The sequence below is a fragment of the Leguminivora glycinivorella genome, chromosome 27 (genome assembly GCF_023078275.1).
Source record: "Leguminivora glycinivorella isolate SPB_JAAS2020 chromosome 27, LegGlyc_1.1, whole genome shotgun sequence".
In the NCBI taxonomy this organism is placed as follows: Eukaryota; Metazoa; Arthropoda; class Insecta; order Lepidoptera; family Tortricidae; genus Leguminivora; species Leguminivora glycinivorella.
The window spans coordinates 5,507,138-5,522,573 of NC_062997.1; the positions used below are offsets into that span (position 1 = coordinate 5,507,138).

The 15,436-nt window shown below is 38.1% G+C and overlaps 1 protein-coding gene and 1 non-coding gene across 2 annotated transcripts; both read left to right on the forward strand.

The window, feature by feature from the left end:
* Positions 1-867: 867 nt before the first annotated feature.
* LOC125240214 lies at positions 868-14,517 on the forward strand. The gene is made up of 8 exons (XM_048148037.1): positions 868-895; positions 3,274-3,397; positions 4,212-4,297; positions 5,658-5,771; positions 7,537-7,697; positions 9,631-9,693; positions 11,575-11,635; positions 14,329-14,517. The coding sequence occupies exons 1-8, from the start codon at positions 887-889 to the stop codon at positions 14,515-14,517; spliced, it is 807 nt and encodes a 268-aa protein (XP_048003994.1). The 5' UTR covers positions 868-886.
* On the forward strand, positions 1,187-1,259 carry Trnae-cuc. The gene has a single exon. It is a non-coding gene; the product is annotated as a tRNA-Glu (tRNA).
* Positions 14,518-15,436: the final 919 nt, after the last annotated feature.

Genomic DNA, 15,436 nt, shown 5'->3' on the forward strand with positions numbered 1-15,436 from the left:
GACAATTTTTTTACTACTAGGATTGAAAAAGCTGGTAATTCTGAGTAGAAATAGCATATTTATTTGTTTTCAAAAATATCACATTTCATAAGTGGCAAAAAAAAAGAAATGCTCAAGTATGTATAATTATTTTCGCGTAAAAATAGGAATAAGGTACTGCGAGGCAAACTTCGACTGGGGGACAAATGTAACTGGTCCATTTTGTCCATGTTTAACAATGTTTGCATTATTAAATAGAGTGTCCAGCGGTTATATATGGCAGGCGTGTTCAGTGAATACATATAGAACTCACATCATAGTGTAATAATGGAAAAATGGATCAGTTACAATTGCCCCCCCCCCCCGTAGAGATTTGCCCCGCTGTACTTTACGTAGTTATTTTCTCCGCACCAATTGGTAAGGACGTTCTTCTTCAACAACCACGATACAAAAAAAAAACTCGACAAAGTGAACCGGTTTCCATCAAACATGGCTAAATACATTCCCGAATAATTTAGCTTTCAATAACCTCTAACCACAAAATTAAAATTTTGAAAAAACCCCCGACCGCGACACAATAGACCTATTTCATGAAACATGGCTTAGAACACTCCCGACTAACTCAGCTTTCAGAAAAAATAAAATAAATCTAAATTGGTTCATCCGTTCAGGAGCTACGATGCCACAGACAGACACACACACAGACAGACAGACAGACAGATACGTCAAACTTATAACACCCCGTCGTTTTTGCGGCGGGGGTTATAAAATTCATGGGAATTATATAAAATCTGTTTATAAAATATTTAAGAATAATTCTTTTTGGCAGCCCTAAAGTATTAAATGGAATTATTAATATCAATCGCTCCGTTCACTTATTGATTAACATCCGTTTAGTTGTAAGAAAATGTTGATTGTAAGTGAGCGAACAATATTTATTTATGTAAAACGTCTCATTGCAACGTTGCAACTAAATTTTAACTTCTGATTAGCAGAAACGTCTGCAATCGATGCCACTAGGCTTAGAATAAATTTAAAAGTGGAAAATGCTAATCAGAAGTTAAAATTTAGTATGGTTAGCGCATCGTAACTGGTGAATTTCCAATATGACTCCGGTTGCCGTTTAAGAAGTTTAACACTCTTACGGTAGATGTCGCTACGGGTCCCATTGACCTTAGTAGTGGAAAATTTCGCTGGCTTGGTTGAAGTCTTGGTGGCTCAGTTGGCAGAGCGCTGGAGTCTCGATCCAGAGGCCGTGAGTTCATGTCTCACCCAAGGCCAGACATTTTCCACTTTTAAATTTATTCTAAGCCTAGTTGCAACTAAGTTTTAATAATAATTGGGTTAGGGACCCTAAGCCCTACCTACTTCTCATTGTAACTAATACAATACTTCATGCTCTGAAGGCATGTAGGAAAGTAAGGGAAGAGAAGTAAGGTTGTAACTCCATATCAGTAAATAAGAGTTATTTGTATAGGCATAGTTAAGTGACATCTAGCGACAATTACGCGTCAATCACGTGTCAACTAGCGTAAATTATCAGTACTGCTACTTGTCAATAGATGTCGCGACGAACGAAGAGTCTAATGCTCACCAATTTTTAGCTAATATTACAATAGTATTAATCAGTATTCTGTTTTCAATATTAGCTAAAAATTGTTGAGCATTAGACTTTTTGTTCGTCGCGACTCGCGACATCTATTGACAAGTAGCAGTACTGATAATTTACGCTAGTTGACGTGTGATTGACGCTAGATGTCACTACAAATAACTTGCATTTACTGATGTATGGAGTTACAACTCTGTCCTTAATTTATTCCTCTATAAATACTTAGTAAAAATGATAATAAAAACTAGTTTTAATCTTGCCTTCTTTGCATCAGAGGATTGCAAATGTACAAGCAATGCTACTTGATGTAGGTAGGGACTTGATTTTAATTGATTCTCGCAAGTCGCAGGACCAGGGGGCCGATTTTTGAGTCTCACTGTCACTAAAATACCGGTTGAAAACGGTAATTGCCTATTATTTTCAGTGACAATTTTCTGAATTCGAACGCGTGAGACTCAAAAATCGGCCCCCAGTGATCAGTTGATTACTTTTTCACGTGGATCTTTAATTTCTCCTAGAGCTTGATGATTCAGGGATTTAAAATAATTGCATTGGTGCTATTGCTCAATAAATTACGTCAGGCGCTATAAATTAAATTATTCAATTAATAGAGCGCCAGTTTTAAATGTGTGTGTCGGTTTTTCACGGCAAAATGGAGCGACGGATTGACGTGATTTTTGAAGGGATCGAAAGTGACATAGGCTACTTTTTATTTCTTTCTGACCCCCTTCTTCCCTAAAGGAAATTTGTATGGACCATTCCGCAATTTTAGAATTGAACACTAGCGAAGCCGCGGGCAAGCTACTTAGTATAAGATATATTAGAAAATTTGAAACAGATATCGAAGTAGGTATACTTTACGAGGGCCGATTTTATGGGCCATTTTTAACCCCCGACGCAAAAACGACGGGGTGTTATAAGTTTGACGTGTCTGTCTGTCTGTCTGTCTGTCTGTTTGTCTGTCTGTATGTGTGTCTGTCTGTGGCATCGTAGCTTCCGAACGGATAAACCGATTTTGATTTAGTTTTTTTTTATTTGAAAGCTCTGTTAATCGGGAGTGTTCTCAGCCATGTTTCATGAAAATCGGTCCACTATGTTGCGGTCGGGGGTTTTTCAAAATTTTAATTTTGTGGTTAGGTTATTTTCAAAGTTGTCCACCCCTCTTTTTTTTGGATTTGGAAATTTTTATGTGGTTTCCACTCAGAATCGCGAGCTCTTTCAATCCTAATAGGAGAAAAAAAGTGTCCCAAGGTTTTTTCCATTCCGTTACCATTTTTTCATACATTTTGTATGGCAGTAACGGAATGAAAGGTTTGAAAAATGTATGGAAATCTTGGGACATTTTTTTTCTCCTATCAGGATCGAAAGACCTCGCGATTCTGAGTATGAATCGCGTAAATAACCTAACCACAAAATTAAAATTTTGAAAAAACCTCCGACCCCGACATAGTAGACCGATTTTCATGAAACATGACTAAGAACACTCCCGACTAACTCAGCTTTCAGACAAAAAAAAACTAAATTTCAATCGGTCAGACAGACACACACACACACACACACACAGACATACCCCGTCGTTTTTGCGTCGGGGGTTAAAAATACCCATGTTAAAAAAATGGGGTGTACAAATAAAAAAAAAATGGCCCTCTCATTTATATACTCGTAAAATACTATGAATATTTCAGAGTTGTTTCATCCTGTTGCTAGCTGGTACAGTGACGTCACTGCAGCAAGGCTGGCTCGACCGTATGGTGGCTTACCACAAGAAGAAGTTCCTTCAGGAGTTCTCCAAACTTCCTCCACTTATTGGTAATTTGGTATATAGGCCATAAAAAAAAAATGCTTTATTTCAGACCATAGTACGACCCATAATAGGTTAGTAGATACAATTACACAAAAATCCTTACCGACTATGTTAGTATAACTACAAACTAGCTAAAGAAAACTAAAACTAAACAAAAATCCTTACTGACTATGTTAGTATAACTACAAACTAGCTAAAGAAAACTAAAACTAAGACTATGTACACTTAACAACTAACAACACAATTGCGCAGAAATTTATTTGTTCCTGCCCGTCACTACTGCCACCCAGTATTGAGTGAAGTGAGTTCCATAGCTGGGCATTAACTCGTTAATCCGTTAATCGGTTATAAACGACGTTAACATTCCGATTAACGGATTAACTTTTAAGTTGTGTAGATTGATTGATTAATTGTTTTTTAATAGAGTAATGGTAATATTGTCTTCGGTTACCGCGATACTTACTCATGTTTTTTTTAACATAGTAATGGTAATTTTTTTGAATATTGTATAATTAGCTTTATTAATAGTGTGTGAACCTGCCTTAGAAATCTATATTATTTGTGGTCATGGTTCGTTAATATTTCTTGTATGTGGGTAGCTTTGCACATTGTAATTTTTCCTCAGTCACCCGTTGACTACGAACGCTGTAAAGAGTTCGAAACGTCGGGATGTATTTTAAATTCATTATACGCGATTTAATCCGTTTCCATAGTTTTATTTCATGAGTAACTATCGCGGTAACCGAAGTCAATATTACGCCCCATGTTGTGCAATGCACCCGCGATTTCTCCCGTGTGACACAATATTTCACATTTCAGTGAGAGTCGAAAAGGCACCGCCCGGGTTCGTGGACTCGCCGAAATGGGACCCAGACTCCGTCATGCGACTTATCATGTTGGTCGAGGTATGGTATTCATGATTAATGTGGTTTTCCACCGCAAAAGAGTCCTTGTACTTCTAGCTGCCATTTCAAGGAATTATGTGCCGTCTTAAAGCAGAAGATGCCACTCAGAAGGTTTTTAGGGTTCCGTAGACAACTAGGAACCCTTATAGTTTAGCCATGTCTGTCTGTCCGTCCGTCCGCAGATAATCTCAGTGACCGTTAGCACTAGAAAGCTGAAATTTGGTACCAATATGTAGGTATATCAATTACGCCGACAAAATGGTAAAATAAAAAGTGAAAAAAAAAAAAATGTTTTGTTACGCCCCCTATATGTAAAGTGGGGACTGATTTTTTTTTTCATTCCAAATCCAACGTGTGAAATATTGTTGATAGGTATTTAAAAATAAATAAGGGTTTCCTACAATCGTTTTTTGATAATATTAATATTTTCGGAAATAATCGCTCCTAAAGGAAAAAAAAGTGTCCCCCCCTCTAACTTTTGAACCTTATGTTTAAAAAATATGAAAAAAATCACAAAAGTAGAACTTTATAAAGACTTTCTAGGAAAATTGTTTTGAACTTGATAGGTTCAGTCGTTTTTGAGAAAAATAGGGAAAACTACGGAACCCTACACTGAGCGTGGCCCGACACGCTCTTGGCCGGTTTTTTACGAAAGCAACTGCTGTCTTACGCCGTGGCTTGCGTGGGCGACGGTCGCGCGATGGTCGCGCGACGGCGATGCGACGCATACGAAATCAAACCTTATCGATATGGAAGTAGACGATGCGATGAGACGCGACGGCGTCGCCCACACAAGACACGGCGTTACCGTTCCACCAAAATACTGCAATAACAAGGACGTGTTAGAATTGGCTAGTTTCCTAGTAGGTATAGGCTTTGTCAGTCATGTATTAAATCGTTATTGGTTGAAATCTTTCGTATTGGTACACTGAGAGAAATTTGCACTGTGAATTTAACAAGTTCGACTTGTTGCGGTTTATCTGTTTGAATCAGCCAAACGTATGTTTAAAACAATATGTGTCAGGTTGTTTTTATAAAATCGACTTGTTGATTTAAATATATTGCCGATTCAAATGACAAGTAGCTTGTTGTTTGAACCAAAGAGCAGGTAGGCGCTATTTTAACCAAAAAACTGGTTGTATTTTCTCTCAGTGTAGTAAATATCATTGTGCAAAGCGGCTAGCTTTCTGCGTAAAATTCAGTTTTTCTTTCGTAAGCCCTATGACTACTTACCAGCCTCTCCAGCACAACTTGCCTTGTCGCGCGCGAATCCGCACTTGAAGTCGCGCTTGATGTATGGGCTCGCGCGCGACAAGGCAAGATATGCTAAAGGGTCAGATTTTCTAGTCTTTTGTACCAGGTGCTGGATGCGCGACAAGCTAAGCAAGCGATCAGGCGTGCCCTGTCTCCCTCTCGCCGGATCTACCTACCACCGGGAAAGAACACCTTCGACCTGTTCCCTAGCTGGGGCAAGGTTAGAGCATCTCATTAACTCACAGTTACTTATGTAACGATCTCTGTACTTTAAGCCTCCGCCACACATAAAGCGTTTTGATAGCGTAGCGTTAGCGGGGCGCAATGATAGCGGTGCGCCGGCGGAACGCTGGCGTTCCGCTCGCAATCCCCGCTCGTTAGTTCCCGCCGGCGTCCGCTGGGCGCAACGCCAGCGTTCGTCAGGCGCACCACTATCGTTGCGCTCCGCTGACGCTCCGCTACCGCTCCGCTGACGCTCCGCTACCGCTCCGCCTACGCTATCAAAACGCGCATATCTCAAAGAACGTAAACAAATAATTTGACCACTTTCGGGTAGTTGCAACATTTGACGGGATAACCAATCAAATACAAAAACCAAGCGGATCAGTCACTGACCTTCGCATTTGGTCGAGTAATGTTTTCATTAACCTCAACTAGCACAAGGAGCCTTTTGAGGGTAGATTAAAAAAAAAATCATTTATTTCAGACCTTGAGCCCATATTATAAAATACAACAAATAACACAAATTAAATTAAAATCAAATGTAAAATTAAATTAAATAAGATGTAAAATTAAATTAAATTACTGGTAAAATTAAAACAAAATAAATGAAAACTAAATTACAATGTCCACTGGATATTTACATTTATGCTATTTGATTTACATACGATTAATGTTTATTAATGTTTTATAATTATAATTAAGGCCGTTTTCACATTATCCGATCCGATATCGGATGTAGGAAGGATGTAAAATGTAAGATTTATGCGCTTCCAGGTTTTTATAAAACGCAAAAATTGCGGATTTAATGCAGATGGCACTTTCCTACAACAGTTTTTGTCCGAGGCACCATCGAACTGCCGATATCGGCAGGACGCTTCCGACATTTTTGGCATGCCGGGCCCCCCGCCAGCTGTCGGCCGATAATATTTGTATGTGTGCGTATATAATGTAGGTATACGTTTGTAGTAGTGTGCGTGACAAAAATGGCGTCTATTAAACAGCTGTTAGTGATGAATTTCTGTTGAAAAAAAAAGATTGTAATTCATCGGTCCGAATTGCGGATACTAATTTTTTCATGTTTTAGTAGATATAGTTAAATGTAAAATTATTTATTTTACCTGCACACACTTGAGTATTTTTATGCTCGTTATTTTAATTTTACAATAAAATATATGAAATATAGTGCTTATAATTATTAAATATAAAACTTTTTAAAAATATTATTTGATACAAAATCATACTTGATTGATTTGGAACAATGCGTTTTATCGGACCGACATCCGACACTATCGGAAGCGTTTATCGGGTGTAGGATGTCGGTCCGACACCCGATATCGGATCGGATAATGTGAAAACGGCCTAATGTGTAAGTGTTTTGGTTCAGCACTGTAAACTTGCATGTGATATGTGATTTATAAACATAGGTATTTATTTGTTTTATTATTTTTTATTTAAAATAAAAAATATTATTATAAATGTTTTATTTAAAATAAAAAATAATAAAACAAATAAATACCTATGTTTGCTGTAAAATGAGCAAATACTGAAAACACATATGGTACTCTTTAAAGGAAGACAATTTTTTATCAGCAACGTTTAAAAAATATGAAATTTTTTAATTTTTAATATAAATTCAACATTACTTTTTTTGTACTCCGTCATTGTTGTAATTGACGTTGCCTGTGACTCTTTAAACATAAATTAAACAGCAGTTTTACAATGATTATGCAAAAAGGATAATTTCGTATTTGTATATTCCATAGAACCACCCAAACAACTTCTACTACGATGACATGGTTCAATACGACGACAAAATGACGAACGCGCCTCAAGATGACGTCGTGACAGATGACACTGTTGTCTTCATCTCTAATCCTGTTGAAGCCCGCCTGCCTGCCTCGATGATCACCGTCAGACTGCTAAGGTAAAATCAGAATTTAAAAATGTTCAGTGGTTTGTTTTTAATCGTGTACACATAGGAGACAAATCATATGCTTGCAATATGTGCAAAGCTTCAAAGAGAAAGAAGACGAAAATACTGTTGTCTACATCTCCAATCCTAATCCTGTCGAGGCCCGCCTCACAGCATCTATGATCACCGTCAGAATGCTAGGGTAAAATCATAATCTTGAAATGTACAGCGGTTTGTCTGTAATCGTGTACACATAGGATGCTTGCAATATGTGCAAAGCTTCAAAGACATTTGTTTAATAACCACATTAAAATTCTGATTTAATTATAAATCTGAATAATATTTTATTATTTCAATTTTCTACATTATGAATGTCAATCATCTGATACAACCGATATCAGTGCATCCGGAAACCGCAGTAATATGATAACAGCCACAGCGGATATCAAATTCAAAGAATACATAATATCAACCATAGATGTAAAATAACTGTGTTTAATATGGGCGTTTAAAGTTTAAACTTCAAACTCATCTACCCTTTAGTAGAATCCTTGGTTCAAGGCTTTGCAGGAATTTGAAGATTTTTTTGTCTCGTTTATTTATACTCTTAATATTCAATTGTTCTTTTTAGGGTTCCGTACCAAAAAGGTACAAAAGGAACCCTTATGGTGCCGCTCTGTCCATCTGTCTGTCACATTACTAAATATCTCGAGAATTACTTGTGCTATCAGTTTGAAAATTGGAATGTTTATGAACATCGTGAACCTCTACAAATTGAAAGTATTTTTTTTTATTTATTGATATTAATTATGGAAAGTAGAATAAAATAGAATCATCATCATCATCATCTCCTCCTAGCCGTTTTCGGCTACGGCGACTGCGTTTTACAGTTGAGAGCGTCGTTGGTGTGCTCTCAGGTGGCTGACGTAGCCAATTTTTGCTAGAAAATAGAATAATGTTTATTCAGGCAACACACATCATTGCATTACATAAGAACAAATAAAATTAAAGTACAAAGAAACAGTTATAAAATCTAGAAGAAGAATACAATACAAACAGATGAAAAGAATATGTGAAGCTGAAATGGTCTCCACTCAGCAATGCAGCAAAATGGCCAAAATGAAAGGGGGGCAAACTGCAAATGTCAAGTAGTAGTCAAGGGGAGGTATCGTTAGAAAGAGCTCAAACTGTACACTACTGTACAGTCGGCCAAGAAAGTGGTCTACCAGTTTTGACAAAAGTTTCTGCGAGCTCTAACGATCGCTAAGGTTGACTTGACACATGGCATGACGTAAGTATCATATATACATGGTGCCCGGTAATTAATGGACAACCTTTTATCCACCAAGAGGGCACCTTATACTGGTCCAGAAAATCGACATTAAGGTTTAGTAAAAGTCGCCTGGTTTTCGAGATTTTCACACTTTTTGAAATTTTAGGTAGTATTAATATTTTAAAAAGTGTGAAAATCTCAAAAACAAGGCGATAGGCCTTTTAACCACCAAGAGTGCACCTTAAAAAATCGACATTAAGGTTTAGTAAAAGTCGCCTGTTTATCGAGATTTTCACAATTTTTAAAATTTTAATACTACCTAAAATTTTAAAAAGTTTGAAAATCTCGAAAACCAGGCGACTTTTACTAAACCTTAAAGTCGATTTTCTGGACCAGTATAAGGTGCCCTCTTGGTGGTTAAAAGGTTGTCCATTAATTACCGGGCACCCGGTATAGACAGAGCAATTGTCACTGACAACATTATTGCAAGCAGAAATCGACCTTGTTGTTTCATGACGTTCAAATGAACCTCAACCGTAGGGTGGTAAACCACATTTTTGGTCGACTGTACATATCAAAACTATTTTTTTTTACTGTGGAAAAAATAGTTTTTTGAAGAAAAATGTAAAAAAAATAAGCCCTCACCCCCCTTATTTATTTGTATGATTACAGGGAACTACTGGAGTCGCGCGCAGTCGGCCTGCGACAGATGCCATCCACACCGAAGCCTACATTGTGAGCATTTTTATTTAAAAATAACTTATTACCAGAGATCGGATTTTTGTGCGTCATCTCATACTAAAAGTCATTAAAATGACGTAAGTCACTAAGAATGTCGCAAATCCGTCCGATCTCTGCTTATTACCTTCAATTTTGACATAAAAAGTAACTAGTAGTAAACGTTGTAAGGTCATACATTTATATTGTATTGTAGTTAATTACTAATTATGTATTATTGACGTGTAAATTGGTTTTACAAATAAAATATTATGATTATGATTATGATTAAGTACTTGGAAAATGCAAAAATCCATACTAATATCATAAATTGGAAAGTATGTGTGTCTGTTTGTCGGTATTTCACGGCAAAACGGGCCGAAGACTTGACGTGATTTTTAAAGTAGAGATAGTTGAAGGGATAGAGAGTGACATAGGCCATTTTTTGTCTCTTGCTAACTTCCCTCTTCCCTAAAATGAGGGGTGAAAGTTAGTATGGACCATTCCGCAATTTTCAAATTTAATGCGAGTGAAGCCGCGGGCAAAAGCTAGTACTTAATATATGAGAATATAATGATAAAATGTTATTTGGCGTAAAATAATTAAGCTAAGTACTTACAGTTTTTGCATGCAACATTTATTTAATCATTATAGTGTTTAATAGGCTTGTGTCGTTCACGAACTATGAACTGTTAGGAATAAAATCACATCAATGACCGAAATGAACTGAATCTTTCCGTGCTCTGTGAATCGGTCTTTGCTCATTTAGTTCAGTATAGGATCGGCGAGCGCGAGCGGTTTGGATCGAGAACGAGTGTGTGACTGTACCGACCGAGAGCGAGTTATTTATCAGAGCAACACAAAAACGTCAAGTTTTCATATTAAGCTTCGGTTACTTACAACCTTTCGGCTCGGAATTGTTATTATCTGTAGACTATTCGTACCATTTGACACCATTTGCTCCCATTCGTTCTGATCTTTCCGAACGTGGTGGTCGCTGGTCTGGCTGAACTAAATGAGCAAAAGAGCGAACTAGTTCGTGAGAGCGATCGAACGAGATCGGAGCGCTCCGATCAACGAACGAAACGGCACAAGCCTAGTTTTTAAGCATTATTTTATTATTTGTAGGTCTCAGGGATAACATGCGATCGACGGATGCCCCTTAAACTTAAGGGGAAAATCTATAAGACGATTGTGAGGCCTGTTGTATTGTATGGATCTGAATGCTGGGCGACAAAGGTGGAGGATGCAAGGAGAGTGCACGTAGCGGAAATGAGAATGTTGAGATGGATGTGTGGAGTGACCAGAATGGATCGGATCAGGAATGAGTATATTAGGGGAAGTTTGAAAGTTGCGCCTATAACGGAAAAGATGAGGAGTGGCAGGTTGGCGTGGTTCGGTCATGTAATGAGAAGGGATGAGTGTCATATAGGCAAAAGAATGTTGGAGACGAATGTTGATGGATGGAGAGGCAGGGGTAAACCCAAACAACGTTGGATGGATTGTGTGAAAGAGGATATGAGAAAGAAAGATGTGAGTGTTGAGATGACGAGAGATAGGGGAGAATGGAAGAGGAAGGCATGTTGTACCGACCCCGAGTGTTTAAGCATTATTTATTGAATATTGTGCTAATATTGCCTTCGGTTACCGCGATAGTTACTCATGAAATAAAACTATGGAAGCGGATTAAATCGCGTATAATGAATTTACAATTCATCCCGACAACACCCGATGATCACGAATGCTGTAAAGTGTTCGAAACGTCGGGATGAATTGTAAATTCATTACACGCTATTTAATCCGTTTGCATAGTTTTATTTCATGACTATTGTGATAGTTTTAATTTTAGATTTTTTTTATGATGTTAATTTATCTTATCTTATCTTTATTTCTCACCAGTACCTGGACAACCAAGTCACGTGACCCTAATGAGACACCGAAAAAGGAAGCCGCTGGTAAGGTCAGTACTCGGAATATTGAACTCAGTATCCAACGAGTCTAAAGGATAACCTAACCACAAAATTTAAATTTTGAAAAAACCCACGACATAGTAGACCGATTCACGAAACATGGCTAAGAACACTCCCGACTAACTCAGCTTTCAGACAAAAAAAAACTAAATCTAAATCGGTTCATCCGTTCGGGAGCTACGATGCTACAGACAGACACACACACACACACACACAGACAGACAGACAGACAGACAAACAGACAGACAGACACGTGAAACTTATAACACCCCGTCGTTTTTGCGTCGGGGGTTAAAAATACAAAGATATAGAGCATCAAAGTTCCGGAGTGGGGGCTTGTGACGTCACTTCTAAATCAGATCAATTCGTTCGGGAGCTATGATTCCACAGACAGACAGACACGTCAAAGTTATAACACCCCGTCGTTTTGTGTCGGGGGTTAAAAACGAACAAAAGATACCCATATAACCATAATCGGTCGCCGTTCCTACGCAAATCCTCCTATTTTGTGTACACACAGGTCTTCGGGTCTCAATGCTTAGTCGCAGTACGGTCGACGTTTAGTCGCGGCGACCCAAATGGGGACGATTGGTAACAGGCACAAATGGTCACAGAAGTGACAGAAGTGTGCACTACGCGTGCACACATTGTTACCGTTTGGCGACTACTTTCCCAAAATCATTCGTTCATTTCATTCTTTTCAAATGGCGACTGTCAGAGACGTCAAAGTAAAAAATAAATAAAATCATTTGACATTAAAATGTAATGGCGTAAGAATTTGTTAAAGATAAATATTGTTTGCATTTGTAATATAATGTGGGCTAATTACCATGGCCAATTAAATTGCTCGAGTGATTTCATAAAATAAGTCTAAATTTATCAACGCGCCATCAATTTACCTCAGTTTTACCAGTAATAATATTATTGACTACTCGGTGTTTGCGTGTTATGTATATTGATTGGTGAAGTTTTAGTGCTCTGGTGCATATACTATACTGAAATAATAAAAATAATGCCTAGAAAACCAATAAAGTTGTTAAAATATGGATTAAGACGGTAATATTCCATGTAAAAAACAGTCGCCAAACGGTCACCAAACGGTCAACAAACGGTCGCAAAATGGTCGCAGCGTACACGCGTGACCGAAAGCAGAATGGCTTCTTGTATTCATTTTTTTCAGGTATCCTCAAACTTTATAAACAATTAAATATGCCGTCGTACTGTTGCCCTCACTAAAGAAGATTAAAAAAAAATTGTAACGTGCGTACCGAGCTGCTGGGTTGTAAAGGATCGGGGATCATATTATTATGGTCTTCTATAGAGCAACTAGTATTGTGCGGCATTTCACAATTGACCCTTGTTGAAGTAGTCTTCATTAATATTACTATCAACATTCATTTCAGCGATCTGTACTTCTTTTGTCAAGATTTTTGTATAGATAAGTGTCTACAAATTTGTAATGTTAAAGATTAAAGAGACATAAATAAAACGTAGTAGAGTAAATAATGTGTTTTTTTTGTAACCCAAACAAAATACTTGTAGATACGAGTGCGGAAAAGAGGAAAATCGATACGAGTAGCAATAAATTAATACACGAACGAAGGGAGTGTTTTAAATCGACACGAGTTGTGAATGTCCTTTTCGCACGTGTATCGTACGACGATTTTCAGTACCTAAATCTAAGCTAAGAGTTTCGACCAGACAAGAAATGAATCATTGCTTGATTTGCTCGCACTACTGCGTTAAAAAAAGCAGCATCTGTACTGAAAAAACTATCATTGCGCAACAGAAATTCTATTAATATCACAGTAAATACTCTATTTCATTTGATTCCTACTTTTATTGTGTAAAGCAACACTACACTTCATTTTTATCAATAAGAATTAAAAATTATATATTTAATAGGTACATTAAGTAACTATAAAGTGCTTATCTATTTGTATTATCATTCTGCACTTTTCTTAACTTTCCCACATTTCTATAAAATGTCGAAGAGTGCTTAAATGGTCGTCGTCGTTTATTATTATTTAATTCGCTCATATTTAAATGATTCAAAGCAACCAGTCCACAACTTCACAAGACAGTTTGAGAAACCTTCGTATTTCAGATTGTCATTTGCGGATACAGTGGTTTAGGAGCAGTTCGGTAATCAGACCTACACATGTGTGTACAAATTCTGTCAATGTCACTGTCAGAAACCGTTCTGACAGTGACAATGACAACCACAAATTCGTCCACATGTTGTTACCGTTATGTGTGCAAACGTCGACTAATAAAGTGTCGTTAAAAGTCATTCTGACAGTGACATTGACAGCCACAAATTCGTACACATTTTGTTACCGTAACGAGTGCACACGACGACTACATTTTGTTATTGTATCAATACGGTCGCATTGTTTGCACGCCGTTACCACGCGTTATGTCACATTTGACAGTTAGTTACTGATTTGAAGATTTTGCGACTGAAATGGTTGTATGGGTAATCACTCCCGTGTAAATAAAAGAGACACGGCGATGTTTATAGTTACTCGCCCAGCGGTGAGCTAGCAATATCCGTGTCTCTTTTATTTGCACGGGAGTGTTTATCTTTTTTCGTTTTTATAGCCGATAGCTCATAGCTTACTAGCTCGCGGTAGTCGCGGTGGGACCAGTGTATTGTGTTTTAATTTTTAACGATTACCAGGATGGTGAGAAAAAAGATGGAGAAGCAAAGAAAGAAGGAGAGGAAAAGAAAGAAGAAGGAAATAAAGAAGGAGAGGAAAAGAAAGAAGAAGAAAAGAAGGAAGAAGGAGAAGGAAAGAAAGAGGAAGCGGAGGGGAAGCCAGAGGGAGAAGAAGAGAAGAAAGAAGAAGAAGAAAAGAAAGAAGAATAGGTATACGATAAATATTTTTAAAAATACATATTTTTTGGGCTTTAAAACGTTTTTTACACTGACACCCTTTTTTTTTGACGGAGTGGGAATGAAGCTACACACTATGTGTTGGACTCGCCGTTTCTTACCCCTCCCCTTAGCGAGAGGGGGGAAACCCTACCCACTAAATCCACTCCGGCATTTCATCCACATATCATATATAACACATACATTGACACTAACCTACACATGAAACTACTAAAGCTTCAGTGCCACTCTTGGCACTGAAGCTTTAGTAGTTTCATGTGTTCTGCCTACCCCTTTATGGGATACAGGCGTGATTGTATGTATGTTGTATGTGTGTATGTACATTGACACTAACGGCTCAGCCACGACATTGGTCTAAGCGCGACAGCGGTGAGCGGCGACCATATTGGAGCGAGACACAGCGATGGGACTTTTCATTCGCACGTATGGCCGCTCACCGCTGCCGCGCTTAGACCAATGTCGTGGCTGGACCGTAATACCTCAAGGTCACTTGCACCACCGAAAATGGTGGGTTAACCCACCATTTTATATGGAATTTGACAGTTGACAGCCCACTAACCTTGAGTTAAGCGAGTGGTTGAAGCTCATGCAAGTGTCCTGAATGGACGCTCCATCTCAGGCTCAGGCTTTACGCTTAGGTCACAGTAATAGTACATTACTACAGAGGCCGGGACAAAGGGGGTTGCCGGCCGAAGACATAAAGACCGGATAGGTCTGAGGCGGGCAACCCCATTTCCCGCCGAGGTATGTATAGTGCTTTTCTCAAACATGGTATGAAAATAGTAACTTTGGATGGCTGTATCTCCTAAACGGTGCGTCGTAGCGCAAAAATAATCGAATTTTCGTTCCCCTTTGATGCCCCGTATACGCTTATAAAAAAACAAAAAGTTAA

What these genes read in the sequence shown, in the direction of transcription:
- LOC125240214 (XM_048148037.1), top strand. An exon ending in CAAACTTCCTCCACTTATTG is followed by an intron (nt 3,398 to 4,211) that starts GTAATTTGGTAT and finishes TTCACATTTCAG; the next exon opens with TGAGAGTCGAAAAGGCACCG. An exon ending in AAAAGGAAGCCGCTGGTAAG is followed by an intron (nt 11,636 to 14,328) that starts GTCAGTACTCGG and finishes AACGATTACCAG; the next exon opens with GATGGTGAGAAAAAAGATGG.